The sequence below is a fragment of the Falco cherrug genome, chromosome 1, assembly GCF_023634085.1.
Source record: "Falco cherrug isolate bFalChe1 chromosome 1, bFalChe1.pri, whole genome shotgun sequence".
NCBI lineage: Eukaryota > Metazoa > Chordata > Aves > Falconiformes > Falconidae > Falco > Falco cherrug.
Window position 1 is genome coordinate 68,432,517 of NC_073697.1, and position 26,327 is coordinate 68,458,843.

The window sequence follows — 26,327 nt, forward strand, 5'->3', positions numbered from 1 at the left end:
ACCATATGTATGGAATATCACTTTGGTCAGTTGGGGTCAGCTGTCCTGGCTGTGTCCTCTCCTAAGTGTTTGTGCACCCCCAGCCTGCTCGCTGGTGGGGTGGGTGAGAGGTGGAAAAGGCCTTGGCTCTGTGCAAACGCTGCTCAGAAGTGACTAAACCACCTGTGTTACCAGTGCGATTTTCAGCACAAATCCAAACAACAGTCCTGTACCTAGTTACTGTGAAGAAAACTAACAATTTCCCAGCCAAAACTGACACATCCAGTAACAGCATACATTTAGAAATGGTAGTGGAAACCTAAAAAGGGAATGCGTAGCCCAGAAGAATCATTTTCAATACCATGTGTCGTATCTACAGTAAGCAAACAAATAGTGTACATGTCTGTTGCATAAACCTAATCATCCCCCTGCCTTTCATGATACATTGTCTTGTCTAGTTTTCTAAGTTTTTTTATGGCCATGGCGTTATAGAAGACTATATATTTGGTACTTGTCAAAAATTACTCACTAATCTGTAGTAGCTGTAATTTAGAGAACAAAGCAGAAAGCAGTTTGAACTATATAGTGCAGCTCTGGAGACAATCAAGTTTAAGTCAAAGACAGGCTATAGTTTAAAGTCTTTCTTTCAGAAAGAATAAAAATATCTTTGAGTATTTTGTGAGACTTCCAGTGCAATCATGTAATGAATTTCAATATATATTGCCTCATGTTGGATTTTTCTCAGTACATCCTGAAGTATCCTTACGTACTCTTTCAGCTTATCTCTCTTAACCAGCCTGTATCAGTTCTGGAAATTCTTATTGTTTCCATTTTTGAAAAGTGTTTTTTCTATCTTTCCAACACTAGAAAGAAGTAATTGAGAAAAGAAGGAAATGACCATGTTTTGCCTTAAAAGATTTAGTATTTTTATAATGAAATAATAATATTAATTTTCACAGTAGTGACCTCTTATCTTCAGGGGTATTTTTTTTCTCCTGTAGGGCAGTATGTCTCAAGCAAATTTCCTTATTATAAAAAGCAAATCCCAGAAGCCTTTCCCAGACTTCAGACCAAATACTCTTGATAGGAATGGAATCATAGGGAAAATACCTGTTATTTCCCATTGTGTGCAGGAGCTTCTCTTCAGACTACTGGGAATTTCTGATTCTTCTTTACTGAGACTGTTCAAGATGCTACACATAGTCCTTTAGTTCAAGTGCAGTAGCTATGTAGCATGGGTAGAGAGTAGGCAAAAATTTAGCAGTAGTTAAAATACCTATCACTGTAAGGGAGTACAAATTGTATTTTTTCCCTATGATAAAGAAACGTTCCCAGCAAAAAGTGCTTCTACACAAAATGCAAGCATTGCTACAGCTGCAAGAGCTTTGGGCTGGTCCCTCTAAGCCAACAGTTTGACCCCATGATGAATTTTCCTTCTACAAATACTTGCATAATTCTTTTCTGTATTCATTCATCATAACAATAATTAAATATTTTGGGCTAAGCTTGCAGCAGACCAAACAGTTCAGTTTAGCTGCTGGCCCACACAGGCCTCTGGGGAACCTTAGATACTTACCATGACCTTACTTTTGAGTGTTTTAACTGGTAATATCTGTAGTTTGCTTTCTAGAAGTATATGTATTCATAGCCAGGCTTCAGCTCAGCCTCCATTTTTGCACCTGCAACAGACTGTGTGTGTAAATATTACTAGATAAATATCCTGTAGTACAGTGCTAGAAAAATCTGGGAAAGCCAATAACTTGCAGGCATGCTTTGGTTTTTGGGGTGTATAGTACCATATTTAGAAAATTGCTAAATAACTATGAGAAAATTAGTAAGTGCTGTATGTGTGGGATCAAGAGGCACTGAGGAAGCATAATAATAAAAGCTGGCTTGTTAATGCACTGTGAAGTGTTGTTTGCTTTGTTGGATACCAGTGAAGAAGTGTACAGAGATAACATTTGAAGGATATTGTAGGTTATCCCAACAGTCACAAGCTTTCCCAGGACATCAGCACATAAAAAAGGTAGTGGCCATGCAGATAACTAAGATGCTGGTGACCCACTTTACACTCAGTATGTCATCTACTCATGATGTGACAGGACATCACAGTAAGTGCTGGAGGGAAAGAGAGGTAAGGGGGTTTATTCCTGTAGGGCTTCCCAGGCACAGTAACTTGTTATTGGATCTGACAAGTACATTAGTGCACAGTCTTCTTAGAAAGCCAGTAACATACCCCAAATAATGAATTTCACAGTATGTACATCCAACTGATGTTCTCTTTCCTACCGAGTATGTCTGGAATTCTTGGCAGAGTCCATGATCCAGGCTGGGAGAGGACAGATTGCTAGGGAATGCATTAGACTGATAAGGCATCACTTTTTTATAGTGGTTTTATTTTTTTCTTCCTAGCTGGTTGAAGTGACTTATTCATGTGGCTATAGTACCTATTAGCAATAGTCTAGAAGGTAGGAATATGCACTCCTGGGTGAAGGGGTCAGTAGAACCCCTGTCAACCTGATTTAGACTAAGCTATTACACTTCAAATTCTTCTCACAAGCCAAAGTAGTGCTCAAAAAGGAAGCAAAAACCAGCAAAGATAAAAATGGGTCAACATAAAACCAGCAAATATATGTTCTCTTCTCAACAACAGAGATCCAAATCAAGCAGTGTGAGCTATCAGTTCTAAGGAGCCGTGTGCTTAGGGAGGGCAGTCTTGAGAGGTGCCTGTGAAGCTCCAGGGGGAATGTCTGACTGTAGTGCCAGCATTTAAGAGAAAGCTTCTCTCCAGCAGGTGTAAACTAGTGTCCCTTTTGCATGGGACAAGACCTGAAAGCTCACAGTTTCAGCCTAAAAGAGGAATTTAATGGTAGAAACAAGTTCTCTGCCCACTCTTACTCCATTGTCAGTGAAAGGTAACTTCACTCTTCATTTGTCAGAAGGCATAGCAATTAAACAGAACATTTAGAATTAATCCAACTTTCTCTAGCCCTCTTCTGTGATCACTTAAATCTGCACTCGATACAGAAGCATTTACTGAGTTACAACAGCTTACATTCACGGTAAATCCTTCCTAGAAGTTGCACCCATATAACTGGAATCAGCCTCTGGACTCTGAAAGAAATAAGTGAATTGTAAAGTATCAGTGAAGATAATTCCATGTTTCCCAAGGAATAATAATAATAAAAAAAAGCAGGATAAGGCACAGGACTTCTTGACTAAAGTATTGGCAGAAATCGTTAGTACCTCAATGAACTGCATGAGCTGAAGTTTCTTATTAACCATCATTATTAATGTTAATTTAAATACAGATCAGTTATGAGATTTTAAATGTTTGCTCTTTTCATCCTGAAACCATGTAAAAAAAAGGTTCAGTAAATAGGCTAACTATTCTGTTTTCTCAGTTATTTAAAGAAAAATACACAAACCAGATGCATTATTTCATATGTTTGGTTATGCTGTGCCACTGTGATTTGCCAAACTAACAATTCCTTCATTGCACGTTGGTCCTGTCTTTTGTTAAACACCAGCTACTGCCTGGTTACTTCCCACCATTCTGTTTTTATTAATTCTCTCTTAGGTCTGCTTCTTTTGTTGTTTCTCTTCTGTGTTTCATTCTCAAAATATCTTTAAGGTATTGCATTTAACTGCTGACATAAAGTTACTCATCTTCCAAAGCCCACAGTATTCCCCAAGTCTGTATATTTTCCCTCATCTTCAGTGTTCCTTTGATTTAACTGTTCCATTTTGTTTTGACTTTTGATTATCCCAGGGTCCGATTGGTATGGATGGAAAGCTGGTAGGTGATTTGTTCAAAACCAGTGTAATTTAGGTCTTGCACATAGTCCCTCTTCACTTTTGTAATTATTCTGGATGAAATGTATGTTAATCACATATTAGCTTCCTTCAGCATAACTTATTTCAACCTCAATAGCATAGACTTTTTATGAACTGCTGAAAAGCCACTTCAGTCTTTTGTGTCTACAGAAGTAAATGGAGGTCAGCCATGCTGCTCCTGTTTCCTTATCATTTTCTGTCTGGATTAGATGGGAAGATAGATGTTCTTACTTGGGCACTCTGTCCAAAGAACACTCCACAAGGGTAGTTTGGTGTTGCCTTTCAAACAGCAGAATATTATTTCTGACCACTTATCTGTGACTCTTGCTGGCTTCCTTTTTCCACAGGTTTTTCATTTTTGTGTTTTAATTTCTCCATCTGGATTTTGTTGGCTGATGAGATCTGAACAGCCCCATGTCTCATTTTAAATGCATTTGTATGCTATCCCAGATATTCTTCAGGGAGATGCTACTTGAATTAAGTTAGAAATAACTTTTTTTATACAAAGTATTTTTAAATATATTTCTGTTTATGTATATATTTGTACATTTATGTATTTGGATGTATGAGCCTGGAAGTTTGATGTTCCAGCTCTTTAAAGGTTAAAATCAAGCAAAAGATGTGAAAATCCAGTTTCTTCACTTTCTCATGCTATTGTTTTCACTCCCCCTCTCTTTTTCTTTTCCAAGACAGCCCTTTTCTTCAATACCCTGAATACATCTTTTCCTTTCTGTCCTTTCGCTTGCTATAAGCCCCGTTTCCTTTGCAAGCTCAACCTGTTAACTTGCAGTGTCAGCTTCCATTTTCTTCTCTTAAGACTTTTTCCTGTGCTCCTTGAGGTCTCTTTCTACGGTTAAGTGACTTTTCTGCAATGATTGCAGCCTCCAATCAATAGGCTTTTTCTTTAATCTCCTCTTTTAGCAGATCGATCGCTTACCTGTTGGCTTCAGCTAGACCTGGCTACACCATATATATTTTCTTTTTCTTTTGATATCGTTTACATATCAGCAGCTAATATTAGGTTAAATTGCTAGGAAGGGATTAACTATCAACCACAGAAGACCTTCCATCATGGTAATTAGAATAGGTTGCCAAACTTAACCCCTTTTTTCCCTGCAAAAGAATGTATTAAGTTGGTAATGTATAGGAATATATAATGGAAAACTGTCCTGAAAATTTTGCTGAAACCTTGACAGATTAGGCAGCTATACCCCCTGTAGTAAGGCAGATTTAAAAATAAATAAATTTTTAAAAAGCAGAAATCAGTAGTAGATAGTCAAGTACGTGAACAATGAACCAGAAGTTCAAAGTAGCATCCACTAAAATACACCTGATCAGTTATTGGTGTTGGGACTGATCTGCACATGCATGCAAAGAGCAGCAGTCAGTTGAAGCTACAACCAGTGAATCAATTTTCAAGTACATAACATGTCTGAATGAAGAGGTGTTCATTAGAAAAAAACTCGGAGTAATGCTGACTTTTCAGCCTTGAAGAGTTTTCACTCTGATTGTTATCTAAACTGTAGAGAAATACTTCCAGCCAAAATATTTTAATCCACGAGTAACATGCATTGGGAATAATTTATGCAGCAATGAGCCAGAATGATGTCAGCAATCCTGGAGCCCTTTTGGGCACACAAGAATATTAATTGAGATTGAGCTTGCTCAAATGAGTTATAATATCAGACTGTATTTGTGTTAGAGGGTTTTTTAATGAACACCAAAGTAACTCACAGCTTTATTCCTGATCCTTTCACAACATAGAAAAATGAGAAAAGGCAAAATGAACAACCTCTTTTTCATCTCCGACGCTTTGAATAGTTGTGTGACAATGACCCTTTACAATAAAAAGGTCAGTATGGTGATGCCTCTCTCTACCTGTACCTTTGTAAGCAAAGCTGATGAGTTCCCTATTACAGTGCTTGCTGCATCCTCTGGTTAGTGTCACTTACTAGATCATTAGTGAGAGGGAAAATTATACTGTTAACTGTAGTAGCCAGTAGGGCAAGGAATATCTAAAAGCATATAAAACTACTGAAGGATTGGGAACAACAGACAAAACCAGAAAATAATTACCTTCACTAATACAAAGTTCCTTCTGTGTTCAAGAAGCCAAGAGGATAAAAAATCCTGCTATGAGTACTTTTGTATTCAGCATCTGCATTTACGGTTAAATGCAGGATGGTTGCAATAGTGACAGCATATATAAACTAAGAGTAACACAACTACTATATTCCCCATTATCTCATAGTTCTGTTTCCAGGTTTCCTCCCTCTGTATGGCAGACGTGATAAAAAAGTAATTAAAAATGCACAAAAAGAGAAAAAGGTAAACCAGTAATGCTGTTAAGACTGAGAGTAGAAAGTACTTTCATGGGAGCATGATTCCATCCCTGACATTCAATTCAGGATATGTTTGTGTTATGTGTGTACGTCCCTTATATATGTATTTATAGCATGTACCATGTGGACACTTAGTAGCCTACACGTCTAAGTTTGGTTGAGGGGAAAAGTGTCAGTTTTCAAAGAATTTTGTTTTATTTATGTATTCTATTTATGTGCTTTCTACTGCTTTGAATCAACATTTTGTTGAAACGCTTGGTAATTTACTTTCATTGAAGTGCTTTTTAACATATATATCTTGGAGACATTTGGTCAAAATGTACTGCAACTTTGGATATACTTGCGAGACAAACAAATTGTGAGTTTGTATATAAAAGTTTGCATGCATAGGTCTCAGTTTAGTTAATTTATACAAATTAATTGTACAGGCTGCCCAATACTGCATCAGTAAGCAATTTCTGATAATTTTAGCATAAGGTATAGCATGTAATAGCTCAAAAACTGCTGTGATGAGCAGATTGTGGTAAAGTCTGAGTGCTGAGGAGTCCAGTTGTATTCATTAACCTAGTGTGATGTGTAACTGCATAGAACTGACCAATTCAAAAACTTTACTTCATATTAGAACTGGCAAACTTCAGCCAGTTTTTTGTTTGTTTGTTTGTTCTTGTTTGTGTGTGTGTGTGTGTCTGAAAACCTCTATAGTGCAGAGTTGTTGTAAGGAACTAATACAAAACTGCAGCACCTACAACAAGAAATGCTTTAGGCTGCCTTCAGTGTAAGGATTAGATAGCCACAGTAATTCTTTATCTCACCATGATTCCTCTGTAACCTTATGTCTAATATTTCTTATATTTGTTTAAAAAAAATCTTTGAAAATTTGCATGTGAATTAAAATATCTTTTTCTGGGTTTTAATTTAGCACAAAAAAAAATCTTTTTAATTGGTAAAAAAAGCATTTTTCTTCAGCTGCTTTTCTTGAAGATAGCAGTTCCCTTTTGAAATGCTTCCACCCTTCAAAGTCACAAAGAATCACAGAACATCTACAGTTGGAAGGGATCTCTAGAGGTCCTCTGGTCTAACCTCTCTGCTCAAGCAGAGCCATCTAGAGCAGGTTGCCCAGGAACACGTCCAGACGGCTTTTGAATATCTCCAAGGATGGAGACTCCACACTCTCCCTGGGCAACCCAGATCAGTGCTTGATTACCCTCACAGTAAACAGTTTCCTGCTGTTCAGACACAAAAGTTTCAGCTCTTTGTAGTAGTACCTTGTAGCTAAAGTGAAGAGGGTTTTGTAAGACTCATAAGAAGTCTCAATAGTCAGTTTCAACAAAAGGTTATGTAGTTTCAGTTCAGAAGCTAAGGTAGCCCTAGGAGTTTCAGAAATTCTCTCTTTATAGGGAGAAGTATAGAAATATTTGTCTCTTTCTTACAGTGTGAGCTGATTGTCTGGGTCGTTGTAGTTCATAGTCACAGCTACTATACCATTTTGTAATATAATTCTGCTTCATGCAAATAATTTGTAATGAGTGGACTGGAACATCTGAAGGCTTGCACTGACTTTCCTGGGCTAGGGACCGTAGCGATGGGAAGTCTGCTCTGTAAGGGCTTGCAGCAGCTAGAGATACATCAAACTCCTCACTGTGCAGAGAGACCCTCTCCGTTTGCCAGGAGTGGTCCAAGGATGATGCTGATAAATAAGGGGGAGGAAATATATCAGCTAACTCTTGGGTAGCTGATAAAAGTTCATCTACTGCTGACTTGATGGTTTAAATATTGGTTTACGCTTGGTTAAAACTCTGGTGCTGGCAGCAATGGCAAAAAGACTATTGTTTGCCCAGCAATGCCTTTCCCCAGCTTTTAGACTTTAATTGTTCAACAGGCAATAATGAGCACTTCCTTGAAACTTAGGGGTGAGCCAAAATACAGGAAAAGCACCCAATGCCTACTTCTAAATCAGCTCAGTATCTGTAGATTTTTTCTAATTTGAGAGTGATTGAATTGGGTCTTTCTGTAACTTCTAAATTATTCTACCTGAAGTATGAAGTTTCTCAAATGCAGGTTCAATGATGTGTTATTGTAATTTATTTCTGCAATAAGTGAATTGCAAGAAAGTTCATCAATTTGAATTAAAACATTCAAATTCAATATACACTTAAGAGTCCAGAATCTGACTTCAATTTGTTGTTAGAGAGTACTGTAACTTCTTGCTACTATTTAAGGAGTTAATTCTTGTCATAACTTTCCATAACATTATCTTTTTCTTGTTTTTCAGGGTCAGCCTGGTCCTCAAGTAAGTGCCATCTTATTGTCTTACATAGTTTAAAGTTAAAGACAAGGCCCACCAAACTCAGGTTATCTACAAAGTATTTTGATGGGGTTTTTAATCTAGTGTAATAAGCTAGAAACTGGTAAGCATTGCATAATTCAGTGAGGCAAGTATTTTCCAAGAGAGAAACATCAGCCCCCCCATATGGTTGTCTGAGTTCCCTCAGCTGTTTGACCAGATGGTGGGGTTGACAACATAATACTGAATAAAGCAAATCTCCTAACTATGGCTTGAAACTTTGCCATTTAACTTTAAAGCAAGATAAAATAACTTAGCAAATGTGTAGCAAATGTCATACTTCAACTGCTTATTAATCACATGCTAATAATGTTGCTATAATCCAGGCAGCTCTCAGTTATTTTAAATATTTCAATGCTAGCTATATTAATTATATACACTGCTTTGAATTAGTTCTGGTTTATGTAATAGTAGAACTACATAAGGTAGTAAGATAATAAGAACTACTTAAGTATAGTAGAATTACTAATAGTAGAACTACTGTTTAAGAATAGTCACTTTGGTGAGCTGTAATTGAAGATGTGGAAATCCAGGGACCTAACTTAAGTTCCAAGGTAGAAATAGACCAGCAGAAAGGAAAGATTAGGTATAGCAAAAGTTAAATGTAGATTGTTTGACTTAAAGAGCAGTATAGAAATGTGGAAAAGCAAGGAAATGGGGGGGAAGCCAATACCAAAACCAAACTTAGGAAAATCAGCTTCAAAACTCTACCTTTTTGCATACTCAAGATGCATTACGGGAAGCAAATTCTGGTCTGTGGGACCATTTTAGCATGAGTTGCCTGAAGCAGGATTTCTGTGAAGGGTGTTTTATATTGCAGAATCATAATTGAAAGTCAAAACTTCACAACCTTATTGACAGATAATTTTTTTAAGTTAAGATTTTCTTTACAGGAAGCAAGCATTTTCCTCAGACTTTTTTTTTTTTTTTTTACTGTCTCTGATCAGCCTTTTCTGTTGAAAAACAATTAGTTATAAACCCTCATCCTACTCAGTTTGATTACCTAGTATCCTTGCACTGCCAGGCTCTATTTAATAGTATTATGCAAGTAGCCTGTATGATATTGGAAATGACCACCCCCCCATAGCACTTATATTTCACAGTAGGCTTTTGATGTGTGTCTTACACAAAGAGGTGTCTTCAGCCTCTGTGCTGCTGGGGGTCGATGAAGAGAGAGCTTGTAATTGTGTGTGGCACTCCTGCTCTGAACAAGCTCTGCTGAGGGCCTGAGGCTGTTACTTGAGCCTGTGAGCTGCCCTCTAGTTGATGTTGACTTGTGCTGCCACCCATGTCTCTTCCCTCTGGGCTTGGACCCCCACCTCCCACATTTCAGTTGCTTGGAGAGCGTCTCTTGATTAATTCTTGTAAACAGCTTCTCAGTCTTTAGAGCTCATATCTTTACGTGGAATGCCCTGAGGTAGCTGTAGGCAAAGAACCACGGTGGATATGGCAGCAATCAGTGCTATTGCAGGGGCAGAAAGGCAGAGAAATCCTGCCATGATTGTAAGAGAAGTGGGTGCAAACCATAGGAAAAACCCTCTAATAATCCACCCACCCCGCCTCCCCAAATTGTATTAACCTCTGTGCCCTGAACATTTATGCCGAAGGCATGTACAAGCTACTAGGACCCACAGGACTTTGGATGAGTATTCTTATATTCTAACTTCAGTAGTTCCTCTCAGTGGAAATGCTCATCTCTGTGGCAGTGCCATTGTTCTGGGCAACACTTTCCTAATTTGTTCTGGGCAAGACTTTCCTAATACTGCCTTTTCCCCCTTTTCAGCTCATGATGCTCTTATTGAGGCAGGGGTATATGTATGTACCCAGACAATCTGACTGGTTGATTGAGTCCAAGAATAATTCTTGCAAGGGCACTGGTGAGGAAGTCATAACAGCAACACAGTCAGAGTAGGATTCAGCTTCACATCATAACAGCTTGAGACAGAGCAGGAATTGGCCTTAGGTTAAGATGCCTAAACCTAGAAGCTTGTGTGTAGGTGTTGACATGTGAAGTGTCTAAGGACTTCTTGCAGTTAGTGAAGATTGAGTCAATACTCAGTGTACCTACAGACCTCTTCAGCTCATTGTAAACCATCAGGGCTCAATTACATTGCCTGCACACAGGCTTTTTTTGTTGCATGAGATGATCCAGGGTCTCCAGCCTAGCCTCTGGCTGTTGTATGTACAACGCCTGGAGCTTGTGTTGGACCACTGTTGCATCTGTCAGTCATGGGCAGCTGTCTTGGGTACCTAGGGAACCTCTCACATGATACTAGTTGCACACATTCATGCTTCTTAATTCCTGATTCTGCTTATAAGCGGCTACTAAATCAAATAACCATTCTGCTGAATTGCTTTCTAGCCTATGTTAACACCTGTGTGTCTTAGGGAACTACATGTACGCTGTACATTTAGATCTTTCCTCTTAAACTGGAACCCAGATCCAGGTAACTTCATGAGACAGCATTTTAAAAATGTTGAAAGCTGTGGTTGAAAATCTTGAGATTTTTAAAGATCATTTTAAAAGTATCAATAGAAAACAGAATCTGTTCACATACAGCTAAAATAAGTTAAACTCCCTCAGTTTCTCATTAAAAAACTGCAGAAATTTCAGCCACCCGTGATTGTCAGTAATTTCCCTGGTCTTAACTGTGACCATGAGAAATCCAAAATGAAAAGTATTGGTGGGTTTGGTTAGTAAGTAAAGGCTTCCTGTCTTCAAAGACCAGCATTGCTATGCTGACAAACGAAGCATTTAGGAAGTTTTTGTTGTCATAGCCAGTAAGTCCACACTAAGATCAAAGACAAATTCTAATCCTTTGTACACTCAGTGTTAATTATTAGCACCTACTCTTCTTTGTTACCATTTTCAAAAAGTGCACGCCAAATTCACCCAACGCGTACATAATCACTGTGTGCAAATATAAATTCATAACATATCAGTAACACCTCCTATCTTTTTATCTTGGAATTTTTACTGCTTCTTTTCATCAAAAATACACTGCAAAACATAATTTTGCTTCATATTTTCCTGTTTTAAGTAAAAAGATTTATTACATCTCACAAACGTGGGGTTTTTTTTTCAGAAAAGCTCATGGTTCTATTGTATCTCTGAAAGGTAAAGACTATAATCAATAGCTAAGGAATTTCTAGCATAACCTTTAAAAAAATAAAGTGCCTTCAAATGAGTTTGGTTTTCTGTTAGAAAGAAAGCTGTTTCAAACACTGTGTAAACAGAGTTTCTTTGTAGAAGAGCAAGTAATATTTTTTTTAATATTTTTGTTGAAACTTAAATTCCGGCTTTTGACTCACTCCAAAGAATACCTACTTTTTCTTATTCAGAATGTAAATATATGTTTAGGTTAGCTTGTACCAGAAAGGGTTATTTCCCCAATAAATCTATACTGTGCATACATGTCCTGTTTAAAATAATGGAAGTATTCATGTTTGTCAAAGAGCAGACTTTAGCTTCTAATCTAAAGTTAATTCCATAAGGAACGTACTATCTGGGTAAAGAGAGAAGGCTTGTTATTTTTAACTTTGTTGTTTAGAAGTAAAGTTCCTATAAATATTAGAAAACAGTGCATTTAGTATTACAGTGAAGGAAGGCAAAATGAGCCTTTACAAAATCCTGCTGAACTAAAACTATTAACAACTGCAAATGTGGGTCAGGGGTGGTGTTTCAGTGTGACTTTGTCTCAGTCAGCCAAGTATTTTATTCTTCATGGCAATATCCTCTCCCTGGCCTATCTCTAGTGCAACATACTTTCTCTCTTATGTCAGCATACACGACCACTCTTTGTGTGGGACTTTGAGATACAGCAGCCCCACAGATGCTTCTCCCTTCTCTTTGGCAGCCATTCAAATCTGCATTAGAAATGGACAAAAATACTGATGATTGATATTTGTTTTCATGAGATTCTTGTTTTCCTGTATGTGGGATGTCTGTGGAAGAGATGTTATTTCAGTCCGAAATTTTCCAGTGTTGTGTGCATGATGAGGGTAACCATAGCAATTCTGGTGACAAATATATGCGTGTGTCTTTTTCACTGTCAAGCTTCAGAGTATGTGACTGGAATATTTTTAATTTCTGATGGCAGAGATTCTGATTCATGGTTGGACAGGCTATTACTGGCTTGTGCTGTCAATAGAGCTGGTGGGAACCATTTTAACTTTTAGTTTGTCAAGGATTGAGAAAAATAGCCAGCAGGACCTAGGCCATAGTTTTGTGGTGTTTGGGATGACAGCAGTGTATGTAGGAGGTTTGTTTGTCACTTCCTAGAGAACACTGTGATGGTAGGGGGAATCCTAGACCTTAGGGAAGAGTTGAGTATCTGACAGCAGGAAGGATGGGAAGGGACTTGTGTAAACAAAATGTATTTAATGTCCTGTTGAGTTTCCCTTTCAGTTTTGGTAGTTTGTATAGTCACCTTCATTCCAAGACCTGTTAAATATTCCTCTTGGTTAGCAGATGCCATTCAGTACTGGGCGTTGACCAAGTCAAGTTATCATGGATGTGTTTTGATGGCTTTTTAAGCTATGGGCAAGGTACATAATATGTCCTATTGACTAATGTTGCAAAGTGATCTCTACCTGTCAGACCCTTAAAGCTGGACATGCTTCTTTTGTTCTGATTACCATAAACTGAGGTGTAAGCTCCATGTTTCTTGTTCTCAGCAGTTTGCCTTTAGGAACACCTTGAGTTTCTCTGCTTGTGTGGAGAATGGGGGAAGGAGGCAAGAAGTACGCTTACGAAGGACAGAATCTGCATAAGGCTGGAGAAATAGTTCATCAGCTTGAGATACACAGTGCAGTAAAGTTGCTGCTCCTGAGAGGAGCCCAGTGGTTGTACTCAGGCCATCAGCTGTTCATACCCTAGAGAATGATCTTGTGTGGTGTTGCTGCTTCTAGCAGCTGACAGCCTAAGCTCTTTTGTAAACTTTGATCCTGCTGAAGGATTGTATGACTCAGTTTGAATATGCAAATGCTACTCTGCTTTTGAGCTAGGAGTTGCAGGTCAGATTTTGCTGTCAAACTTTAATTGGTAAGTTAACACCAAACAGGTACAGTCACTGAAATGTTTGTTTCCTAGGCAAATATGGGGTGGTTATCTTTGTTTTATATATTTGTGTTTGCATCCACACCTTTTTCAGGATGCCATCAGGCCATTATTTCAGGGAAGGTTATGAAATTCTTTCAATAAATTTTAGGCCTTTTAGTTTCTTTTTAATTCCTTATGTAAAACTGTGATTACCTATACAGAAATCAGAATATGACTAAGAAGGTGGGTAAATTCATGGAGGGATACACTCTGTTACTGTGATCTTTCATTTAAAGGGAGCCAAATATAATTTTGCATCCAAAGTTTTGGGTTCAGTTTTTTGTTTCTTCTGAAGTGTCTTCGCTAACATGTAAACAGGGGAAAGAGATACTGCATTGCCCATGTTCTGCCCTCGGTATTAGCGATGTCAGTGAGTGTTGAATACAGAACCTTGATGTCATGTCAAGGCAGGTGCTATAAATTAGGGAGGAAATCTGTTTTCAAAGGGGAATTAACATTTTGTTAGCTTTGGTAAAGAAGGACAAGTACCGAAAGAGAATAAATAACAGGGTTTTTCTTTTGAAAAAAAATCTTCCTAAATGAGTTTAAAACATTTTGGTTTTAGTTTTGAAGTTTTCATATGCATGCTCTACATCTCCTCTCAACTACTGTCATCAAGTCCAAACTAATTAGTTATGCCTGTGTAAATGAAAATAAATTTAGATTTAGCCTAGGAGTCTGGGCTCGTAAACAGCAGTAGAAATAGATTAATGTGTCTTTTAAAAAATAATTAGTCTCATCTAATAGCCAGGTAGGCATAGGAAGACAGCCAAACATGGTATGTAAAAGGTATTTTTTTTTAGATAACCTTATAAAAAAGGATATACAAAAAAATGTATAATGAGGCCAAATACTTGATCCCATTGCTGCTAATAACAATTTACTATCAATTTTGAGATCATAAATAAATCTTAACTGTGGTCAACACGTAAACAAACAAGCTTGTACTAAGTTTCATATGATTTAGCAGGCAGAGCTTCACCATTTGCTTACCATTTTCCTTCCTTTCTAAAGCTGTAGTAGAATTCCTGAACACTATTGAAATTGTGCAGTCTTAGCCCATATTGACTTGTGAACGCAAATGCCATCATCATGGCTTTTCATTTTATGTTAATTGCCAAACCGAACCACATCAGAGAATTTAGGAGGAGAAATCATGCTCAAAACTTGTTAACTGTCTGATGTGTACATAAATGTTTATGACACAAAAGATGCAAGAAATACATCTTTCCAGAAGGAGTTAATGTATTTAATTGTCTTAAAGTATGTTGCTTTCTCAGCTTTGTATGTAATAAAGTAGAAGTTAATTTTGTTAAAAGGAACTAACAACAACAATAAGCACTTCTAAAATATGAAACACTTCAGTTACCCCTGATAGACTTTCATACATGTGTAAAGCAGGATAGCTGTGAATATTAAATGCTTTTTCAGCTAAGCAGATGGCATTAGTGAAAATAAGAGGTTTCTTTGCTTTGTGAAGAAGAGACCACAGAACTGAAAATTTAGGTACAAATTGTGCTGGAGTATCAGTTGTACCAAGACTAAGGAAGCACCACACATAAAAGGCTGAGGAGAGTAAGTTCAAGGCATCGACAAGAAAAATTCTTGTAGCACTGGATATTGTGCTCTGCTTCCAAGATGTTTTTTTACTGGTCTGTTCCCACCCTTCTTGTCAGGATTTTTGAAGGAGCCTCTGGTGGCAGATTAATGACTTCCTTACAGTACCCTGATAAGTGAACTTAGTCGGAGGTAATTGGACTTGTTAGAGCTCTGTTCATCTAATGTTAGATGCCTGAAGCGGAGGCCAGACTCCTACCCCAACTGTGCTACTGTGTTATTTTACCTGCTCTGATAGGCATGCTTTTGAGTTACAATTTCAGTAACTACCTCTGGAAATCTTGTGCTGAAATAACAAGGTGTTCAAATGTTCTGCAGCATTTCCTGGAAATGGTAATTTATTTCTGGTTTTCTTACCTGATTCAGAAAAATGTCAGATTTTAAATCTGTTAATCTAACAATTACCAATTCAATCTAGGTTTTGATTTTCTACAAGCACAAAAATATGAATAGTCATTGTACAGAAATCTATGGAAAGGGCTCTTCAGGCAAGGTGATGTCAGCTCTGGATGCCCTCATAAAATAAGGTCTGTTGTTATGAAGGTGGCTTCTTTTACTAAACCTGAAGGTCTCCTTCCAGAGCTGCTGCATGCAAGAGATGAAGAAAAGGTGGAAGATGGGGTCTTGGAACAGTTCAAATTGTTTGGCCCAAAACTTTTGGAAGTTGATTCCCTCATTCATAGTTCACATAGTGACCACTGATGGTACTGTTACTCTGAAAAAACAAGTCTTAGAATAAAAAAAATTATAAAATTAATATATAAAAATCTAAAACAAAACATGAAGGACAACATTCTGTTTGTAGGGTGTTATTAACTTTTCTTCATGGTGGCATCATTAGTTTCTGAAAATAATTGGGTTTGTTTAAATAAAATAAACATGAAGATCTCAATCATTTGTTACATATGCTAGCATAAGCATCATGGGGAATCACACATTGGCATTCCATCTATTCATCTAGAAGTCGCAGCTGTCGCCAGAGCATACTAGATCTAACAGCAAGTGAAGAACTGTGAAGCAAAAATTACTTGTAAGCCTTATTTTAGTATAGTATTGCTTAGCTTAACAGAGTACATGAGTACAAAAAAGCAATTGCAAGCCTAGTACAGTGGTTCCATTATGAGATGTACAAAGAGTTGTCAAAATATAATTAAGAACTCTGAAATATCTCTTGTATTCCTAAATCGTTTCTTTATCAAATGACCTTTGTGTTTTCTTCACCCTATTCTACAGATGACACAAATACACTAGTGTCTTCTGTGTTTTATTAGGAATTATGTCAAAGTATTGCACTGAGTTCAGGAATATTATATAGTATTTTATCATCCTGCTGCACATGTTTTTAATTTAATATTAAACTCTTACTGGCTTATTGTTTTTACTGATCCTCATGCTGTATTTCAGATTTGAATTCCAGGTCAATTTGTCGCAGATTCCAGTAGTTTCACTAGCTTTAAAGAAAAATTAAATGAAATGAAGAGTTATAAAAATGTGTATTTCATCAAGCTTATGGTGACTTAAAGATAACACTGTGATATATAAGACCTTAGTCTTTTAGAAGTTTCTGAAAATATCAGTTTCCTTGAACACCCATTATCAGCCCAGAGCCCTGGTGACTTTCTGTGCTGGAAGCTTAGAAATCCTGCAAACTAGAGAAGACCTGGGAGATTTGAATCTCAGACTGTCAGATGGAAGCCTCAAAATTTGTATTTTCCATTTTAAAGTGACACTTTTGTCAATTGAAATTTTACTTTAAGCAGCCTCATATGTAGCAGAAATGCTTCAGGTTCTTTATTGAATTGGTGCTGTCATGAAGAGCTGTGATGATGTGCTATTCTATCCTGTAAGTATGAGTCAAGTTTGGAGAGGAGAAAGAATAAAAAATAGAAAATGCAGCAATTCCTTTCATTGGAGTGTTTTGTGTACTGCCAGTAATGCTATTAACGAGCATGGCACGGAAATGTCCATTCTATTTGCGAGCTTTAATCCACAATGTTAGGCTTGAAAAATGCTTTGTCTGTCCATGCAATAGCATAGGAGTTCCTAATAATCCTTTTTGCTGATGTCCATCAGTAACATTCAACAGTTGTGAGCTGCTGAGAAACATGTGAGAGGATCACATATTTTCAGAAATACAATCCAGTTATATTGCACAGTATGTCTGTTAGTGATCATTTGCCAAAAAGAATGAATATCCATTTAAGTATACAAATACATATGTGTGTAATTTCCCCTGAAGATGTTCTGAATTTTGTAGACCAAACTATTAGTCTTGAGGAGAAAACTGTTTTGTTTTTAATAAACTTTATGTTGTCTTAAATTGCTTCCTGTATGAAGATGTTGCCAGCCTTGAAGGTTACAAAAATATCTTCAGTCATCTCACTTTTATATATGACTATGTATAAAAGTATGTGTATGTTTGTAGTTGATATAAAAATTCCTTTACATTTATCCAGTGTTTCAACTCAAACTTTACAAATCTGAACTGTTCTCAAAGTAGCTCTATGAAGTATGTCATTGTAGTTACCTCCTGTTGTAGATGAGGAAATTGATGAAGATAAATGAAAGGTTTAGTTCTCATAGCATTTGTTTCAGACATATTATTTTATATACTATTTTTATGCGCTTTAATTTCTATATACTCATTGACTTTGAATAAATTGATCTTTGATTAAGGCCTGAAACATCCCCATCAAGACTAGAACTATCACTTACGGTGTCAAGTCTTTGCCTTTTTTACCAATGACTTGTAGCTAGGATAGTTTGTAAACATTTGCAGTAACCTGCCTCATATGGATTTGTGCAGTGCAGCTTTTATCATTACATTTGTCAGGCAGTTCTTGTAAAAAGGCTTGTTTGGGTACTGGTGGAGCATGACATGCACAGAAACTGTTTAAGGAACTACAGGACGTGCAAGAGGGAGATAGGAAAGAAAGTAGGATAAGATCTTCAGACAACCGTATGTTGGTATTTCACTAAAAATATGTTTTTCCCAAGCATTATCATATCCTCAAGTTTAAAAAGTTACCTAGGTTGTGAAATATTTTCATTACTTTTAATCTGTGGAGGTTATACTGCAGTCTCAGAAACTTCTATCCCTTGGGCTATGTTGTACACTGCTATGGCTTTATACTAATATTTTACTGCCATCTTCTTTTAACTGTTCATGATATAAGTAATCAAACACACCACTTCTTTTGCAGCAGCATTTTATAGTAGCGTTTGCAGACAACACTAAAAGAATATCTAAATCTTTCTTTGGCATTCTGCTACCTTGAATGTGTAAATGTATCCTGTACTGAGTAGTAAAGTTTGGAAAAGAAAAAAACAGTGTATGACAGGATGCCATGCCTTTGAAGTACTCAGTGAAACTCAGGGCATTGGTACTGAAACAAGTGTGGATTCACCAAAGTAAACAAAAGAGTGGAATTGACCTCCCCTCATTAAATGTCTGTGTTAAAATATATTTGCTGAAATTAAGTTTGGAGTTGAAATACAGCAAATGTATGTTAGCTGCAAAACCTTGTTTGTATGTGAGCTATCCAATATTGCTCATTTACGCAAGTTCAGCTTTTATTAGTTGCCTTGATATGCCTTGATATGGTAACAGGTACGGGCCAAAATTCTTCAAAAAACGCACTAGACTTTTAGTAGAAGATTCTTTGAAATTAAATCTTACTGCTTTCAGGAATTAATTTTGGGTTGGTTTTAATTTCTTCCAAAGAGGGAGATGGGAAAGTGGGATAATTTATGAAAACAGAATTAAATTAGTATGGGTCACAACAATCAACCTGGTTGGGTTTTTTTCCTTGAATAAGCTTACTATTACTTCACTAGCTGCCTTGTTTTGAAACTAGTCCTTATTTCAAGTAGATGAACAGGGAGTTTTTCAGGTACCTCAGTCATTTGTTTCTGTGTGGTTATGATTTTTTTGTAGAGCTGTACCCTGCACAGCATCTGTTAATGAAGTACATCAACCTCCTTGACCCAATTGCCAGTGAAAGGCAGATCTGCCTGGTAGATATTTATGTGCTATTTCTCTACATACAGTAATGGAAACAGTAAAATTGAAAGATCCAGAGGGCTAGGTAGCTTGGAAGACATATTTCAATGGCCACAGGTTATTCTCTTGTAGGTAGTGACTGGCATTGGTGAATCTCCATTGCTCTGAAACTTTCCCCTTCCCTTGCTTTCTTCCTTTGTCTGTTTTCTTCAAAATACTTGAATTTTAGCCTTTCATCCTCATCAAAAAGGTTCTTTTAAGTCAAACAAAAAAAGACCAAGTGAGCAAAGGACACTCATCTCGGCTGAATTACCAACCAGGCCATTAAGCAATCAGGGAAGCAGGAGACGTCTTTCAATTACAGAAGCCACTGTTCAAGTTTTAGGTAAAAAATGATGGAAACATAGAAAATGAACTGCTGTTTCTGAAAATAAAAGGAAGTTGTTAACTCCCAGTGAGGAGCTGTTTTCTTACTAAACTAAGAATAAATGAGAGAGCTCGCCTATGCATAAGTAGCTATCAAAGAAGGTACTAAAAATATTTAATAGTGTGGTTTTTTATCTCAAAAATATGGAAAAAGGATTTCATGAGCTTGATTGGTAGGAGGTGTAATTTTTTTCTTTTCAATGTCTATTGTGTTGGGAAAGAAAGCCAGAATGTACTTCCATGATCCCTGCAGTTTTATAAGCCCTAAATTCCATCAGACTATATTGGTCTCCCTTTTTTAGTCTTGTTCTTTTATTATTATTATTGTTATTGTTGTTTTCCCAAGTTCTCATTTGGATTTGGAGCCTATTAATTGCTTCTACAAAGTAGAATGTGTTATTTGGGTTCAAGGCATTGATACGTAATGCATCTGCTTAGATGAGGGGACCAGAAGGATACCAGGCTTTTTGAGGCTGATTGCTGGTACTGTCCCCATTGGCAAGTGCAGAAAACTCCTCTGGAGTGGTACTATGCCATTGTTATTTCAGTAAGTGGGAATAACTGGGAGGTTAAGCAGTGCTAGTTATTTTTTTTCTCCTTTGTTTCATATCCCTTTTAACGTTCAATGCAAAATAAAAGGTGTGAAGTCTGTGGCACTAAAAACTGTTTAGAGCTATAACTTCTTTCCTGTTGCGGTAGTTTAACACAACAATAAATGAAGTTTTTATGAGGAACAGGTGAAGCCATCTACCTTGAAAACTCTTCACGGTCTAGTTCTTCTTATTGTAAAATTTGAAAGCAGCCTTTCATTCTTCTTTGTCTTTCTGTCCCCCAAACATGCTTTTTTATATTTAATTCATTGCTCCTTCAGTTTCTGTGGCATCATTTCTGTTGACTGCAGTGAGTATTTACTAATGAAAGTACAAGACTCTACTCAATTGCACTTGTCATGTTATCGAATCTTATAAACTATGAATCTTATCAAGAAGCCCATGACTTACAATAAATATTTTCATCTACTGATAGCAGACTAATTTTTTCCCATTCCATATATGTAAGTTTTTTCTGTCACTTGTGACATAACCACTCAACTACTGAGTGAAGGCTGATACAGAAATGCAGTCTGGTTTTTAAATTCCACCACCAGCATGCTCACACATGGGAAGAAACACACATACGTATATAAATTCCTATTGGAGAGGATATAACAGGGACACAAAAATAATCTGCTGTGTAGTAGTCTAGTATAGGATGGTGCAGGACTTCAAATGTCTATTCTCAATGCAACAAAAGGAAGAGGAGGAAGAAGTAGGGAGGCTCCGTGAAGTTAAAGGAGTGCAGAACAGCTGAACAGACTACCAGAGATACTGGAGGATGAGGAGTTAATCTCAGTCATACTGTATATTTTAGCAGGGTCTGTTGCAACAGGACAAGGAGTAATGGCTTTAAACTAAAAGAGGGTACATTTAGAATAGATATAAAGAAGACAGTTTTTACAGTGAGGGTGCTGAAGCAAGAATAATCTGTCTAGAGGGGTGGTGGATGCCCCATTCCTGGAGACATTCAAGGTCAGGCTGGACAGGACTCTGAGGAACCTGATTTAGTTGAAGATGTCCCTGCTAATTGCAAGGGGGTTGGACTAGATGACCTTTAAAGGTCCCTTCCAACCCAAATTTTTCTATGATTCTAAGACAGCCTGTGATGCATTTCAGTTCTCAGTTGGACATGTAATTTGACAGGGATCTGCTGGAGGTTTGGTGGAAGACTAGGAAGCCTGAACAAGTCTGTATCAAAAACATGTCTCATTTTTTGAGTGTTTTATAAACCAAGTATTGAATGCCAAAATTGGTATTTTGTTGTACTATCATTAAAAAATATTTTTAAAATCATGAATTGAACTTCAAACAGTCCTGAGGCTGGTTTGGAAAAAGCAAATGTAACAGTTCCAGTCAAAAAATCTCACTGTTCAGTCTGTTTTAGGAATTGTGATTCTGTAGGGCACACATCAGTTGTGTTTTCAAATGTCTTCCTGCAGGTCTGAGCACCAGCAAAAAAATTGTGTGTTTCTGTCTTTTTGCTATACCCAAGATCATGCATTTGTGTCCTCCTTGCATCTATGGCATTATTGAAAACAGAAACTCTGGATGTTTTCTTATAAAATCAGAGAATCAGCAATATTGGATTTTCTCCTCTGTGTTTTTATGTGCTGTCTTACACGTTTAGTAGAGGAGGATATCCTTTGTGGTGGTTGTTTTTACAGTATTGCATCAAAACTCTAGTATCCTCAGTAAACTTCTGCTTATCTAGCAAGTAGAATAGAAAGGTGTGCTGTGGGCAAGGCACTGAGGGCTTACATCCAGGAAATACATGTATTACAGTGTATTGAGCAGTAAGTGGTAGTCAGGAGGCTTTTGACTTTACCAGAAGCCATTTTCTTACCTCTGGCATGTACAGCAGCTACTCGATTCACAAGAACCTTAACAGTCAATTTAGATTATGATGTTTGCTTAAATTCATTTACGGCAATAGTAAAGCCAATCTTGATTTTTCGTGCTCAGGCAATGGGTGCAGTCATATACTCTCTGTTCCATGGAATCTTCACAGGACTATTTGTGTTGAGTTTTGCAGATTTTCAAAGAAAAATACTGTGTTTGTCTGTAGAAGGAAATAAAAAGTTGGGGGAGAGGACAGCCTTATTCGTTAAACAAAGAAGACAAGTGTGTCAGGGAAAGGAAGAGGAGACCTCCGCTAGCAGGTTCTTTCTTGGGACACTGAACCTTGTGTTTCTTCCTGGGTACTGAACTAGTCAGTTAGCAGTGACCTCTGTGCAGCTTGCGATGCAATCTGATGATTTTTGTGGCCAACATTATAAAGTTCAAAAAAGCACCCCATCCTCGTCTCAGCAAGAGCGCTGCATGAGAAATGAGTGTCTAAATTACAGTCTAAATGCTTTCTTGACATATTTTGGGTAGATCATGTTCTCCTGTCTGCAGTTTATGAACTTGTCTGATTTATGCATTGGCGTAAATCACTAGCTTCTGAATATGGTTGTATGGATTTACAGCAGCATTCACTTACAGTTTACTTGTTGGTATGAATGTTAACTGAGCTGTTTATCTAGATTGTTATATATATCAATTTTATGTTTCTCAGGTTACATTTATTTACATTATGTTTATGAAGCTAGGCACAGTTATCATGTCAAATATTCAGGTTTCTTTTTCTCTGCCTTGGAATATTGTAACAAAAACTTGGAATATAAGGGGAGCAAAGAAAAGATTGGTAAGTGTATTTTAGGTGATGGCTTGGCTTTTTCTATAAAGTTTTCACCATAAGTCAGTCATATCCCAGGCAAAGGATAAAATAAGTGAAAGAGAAGGGTATATAGTTTCAGTGGTACAAGCTGTTCTGATTCACCAGAAATTCTTGTGAGCCCTTGTAAAATTGATGCAAGGTGAGATGTTGGCATTGTAAACTAGCATATGTAAACATTGGCTGTAAACAGGGCCAAGTTCAGCAAATGTCAAAACCACATTGTGCAGTCATTCAGGGCTTGCATAGTGAATGCAAGACTAAAATGAGTGTTGTAACTTTGAAACAGTATTGTGTTTCATAACACTCCATGTAACCTCTTATCTTATGATTCAGCGTATCTTACCCTAATATTTTGCAGCAGCTCTAGGTTAGCCTGGGGATTGTTGTTATAGTCACGAACTTGCAATTTGTGAAAGTCATGAGCCAATTTCAAAGAAAGAAAAAAGCTGATCTTTGTAACGGAATACTTTGTTGTCATGTGCTGAAACCACCTCAAAATAACTACCCTCAAAATAAACTGCAGGAATTGAAATAACTTAGGCAATGTATGGCATATCATTTAGATGTGAAAACATGCTTAAACTAAGTTGGCAAATTGGTTTCCTTTTTGAATTTGTCTAGATACCATTGGCCTGTTTAGTTTGCTTTTCTGCTCATCCACACAAGACCACTATTCCCTTACACTGCCAGTTATACTGTTATTGTGGGTGCTGTAGCTGCCAGTAGGGATGAATGCATTGTATGCTGTTTTATCCCAAATAGAAATGAAAAAATCTTGCAGGCTACATTCAGTCCTCTAGCTGCCAGGTTGCCTTAGCTTATGGCTGTTGTGGTTAAATATAGGAAAGCAGTGACTATATCTAAGAGGTTATCATCACCTGCATTTCAGTGGTACCTCTGTCTGATGGGAGCTGCTGAGTTTGACATCTCAGGTTCCTTAGAGCCCTGAAGGTGGATGATCCCACTGGGACCTGGGACTGTCACAGTCCAATTGATTCTATTTGGGTGGTTGTTGCCAGCTTGTGCTGGGCACTGGCAGGTCCTTTTAGCAATGGCAACATATGGGTTACCTTAACAGTCAATAAAATTCTGGATTACTCAGCCTTGACTTTGGAGCTTTCTATAGAACCTAGAAACATTGCTGTTTCTTTGAACCCCTTCCTGAGAATCCTTTACAATTTTCAGTTCTACTTTCCCCTCAGTGCTTGGAGGAGCCTTTTTGGTCAAGTCACGGTAGAACTGCCTGTATTATGGTTAAAGGCAGATCTATAGCAATAGGAATATGGACAGAATATATCTGTAAGAGAATTCAGATAATTTTGAATGTTTGTAAAACCAATATAAATCAAATACTGGCTTTTAAAGAGGTCCTCTGAATATAACCATTGCAAAACTATAAAGGGGGAAATGGCTGCAAGGGTGGCATATAAAATTAGCATCTTTCAGGGAATTAATTAAAAAATGCCAGCTGTGTGAAAAAATCATGCTAATCACACTCGGATAACGCAAAGGGGAATGTTGTCTGAATGAGGGATTGGTCTTATGTTTTATTGTACCACGTTCTCTTGCCTTTCTTTTTCTTGTACACATATTTATAATAATGTAAACATTTTTTACAGAGAATGGAAATGGGATTTTGATAGCCAAAAAAAAAAAAAAAAAAAGGTGACCTGCCAGTAATCCTGAGCATGGCTGTTGAATGGATTTGACCCTGATTTCAGCTTTGTTCTTGGCTGGCAGGTGCCTGGAGGCTTTTCAGTCTACTTCAGAAGACCTTGTTTTAAAAACAGTAGTATTTGTCGCCCAATTATGAATGCAGATTTTGCATGTGTTTGTGATTTACAAGGCCTTGCTTATGTGAAACAGGCTATAAACTCTCCTTGGAAATGTATAGTAGTCTGGAGTAGATAATTACACTTTGAGAAAAGAGCCTCTGTTTCCAGTGAAAACACTGTAAAGTTATTTCAGAAATGCTCTGACCTCAGACGTTTCATATAACTTACACAAAATGCTTTCACATTTGTGCAGCAGCTAGCAGCTTGATCTCTGCCATCTCATAAACGAAAGCACAGAAGTGTCCCTGGGAAAAAAGCAGGATGTCTATGCTGTGGCCTACAAAGCTAGTGTTATTTTACTCACTCTGTTCTTTGTGTCTATACCCTTAAACAGAAGAAACCTTGCCCTCCTTTAAACAAATCTGTCTCCTAATCACACCCCACCCCCGCAAACCCAACTTTCCCTCAGATTTGTCTTCCTCCCTGCCTCCACTCAGTGTACACACACTAATAAATTCTGCAGCAAAAACCTTGGGAGAATTTCTCAGCACAAATGGAAAGAAGATGTCAAAGGCTGAGGCTAGGAATTTTGTTTTTAAAGTAGAGAGAACAATAGAGAACAATTGAAACAATGGGGGAAGAGCCAGAGATGGGTGAACAAGCCATGAAAGAATTGCATTAATTTTCTTTTGATGAAACCCCACTGGTTCTCTTCTCTAGCATCCAAAAGAGCTATTTTTGTTTGCAATTGTTTGTTTGTTTTTCAAGACTGTTGGTGGAAAGCAAAAGCATTGCAAACACAAGTGCAGAGGCTTGTGAGAATGTTTACACCAGAAATGCTCTTGTGGCCTTTTGAAAAGCTGTTTTTAACTTCTGGTACAATGAAGTTGTCAGATATATGACGTCGTGTGAAAAATGTGTGTGCTGGAAAGATGATTTAATAGAAACAATGGTGTGTGGCACATCATGAGAGCAAACACCAAACAGTCATAATTGCTGGCTTTGCCCAATAAAGAGCAATGAAAAAAACCCTGGATTTCAGAATATGATGTAGACAGGTAATTCTCAGAAAACCCTGTGCAGAAAAAGGAGAACAAAATTTAATTAAGATATGTGTTTCAGTCTTATTTAAATACAAATTTGGGTATGGATTGTGCTTTCAGAGAACTCGTGACAGAGGAAATTACGCAAGGGAAAGGCAAGGGCCACTTCTGTAGGTAGAGACAGTTGAGCATGTTGCCAGCATTTGTAGCAGGCAGACAGTCTAGTGGCCCAGCAGATTTGCTGGCTGAAGCTCTTGTGTGAGCATGCTCCAACTTGTTTCTATTCCAGTGAGCCAGGAGTTCAGTGTTCAGGGAACTGATGCAGTCTCAGCTGTTTCAGTTTGTACCAACTGGCAGAGCTGTGGCAGGCATGCCTCGGGAAAGTTGCGAGCCAAAATCCATCAGAAGCAGGGCTACCCTTGGACATAAGAACGGCGTTGAGCATCTGGATGAAGACAGTAACAACTCCCACAACCACAGCATGATCCAAAAGCCAACATCTGTCTGCAGTCTTGGTCATGTCGTGTTATCTATAATTTCAAGCC

The 26,327-nt window shown here is 37.6% G+C and overlaps 1 protein-coding gene across 1 annotated transcript in view; it reads left to right on the forward strand.

Annotated features, from left to right (window-relative positions):
• The window catches only part of COL25A1 (collagen type XXV alpha 1 chain), a 309,093-nt gene that overhangs the window by 188,217 nt on the left and 94,549 nt on the right, over window positions 1–26,327 (forward strand). The window contains exon 5 of the mRNA XM_055700917.1: window positions 8,431–8,448. Within this exon, the coding sequence (XP_055556892.1) occupies window positions 8,431–8,448 (18 nt within the window). The remainder of the gene's footprint in view (window positions 1–8,430; window positions 8,449–26,327) is intronic.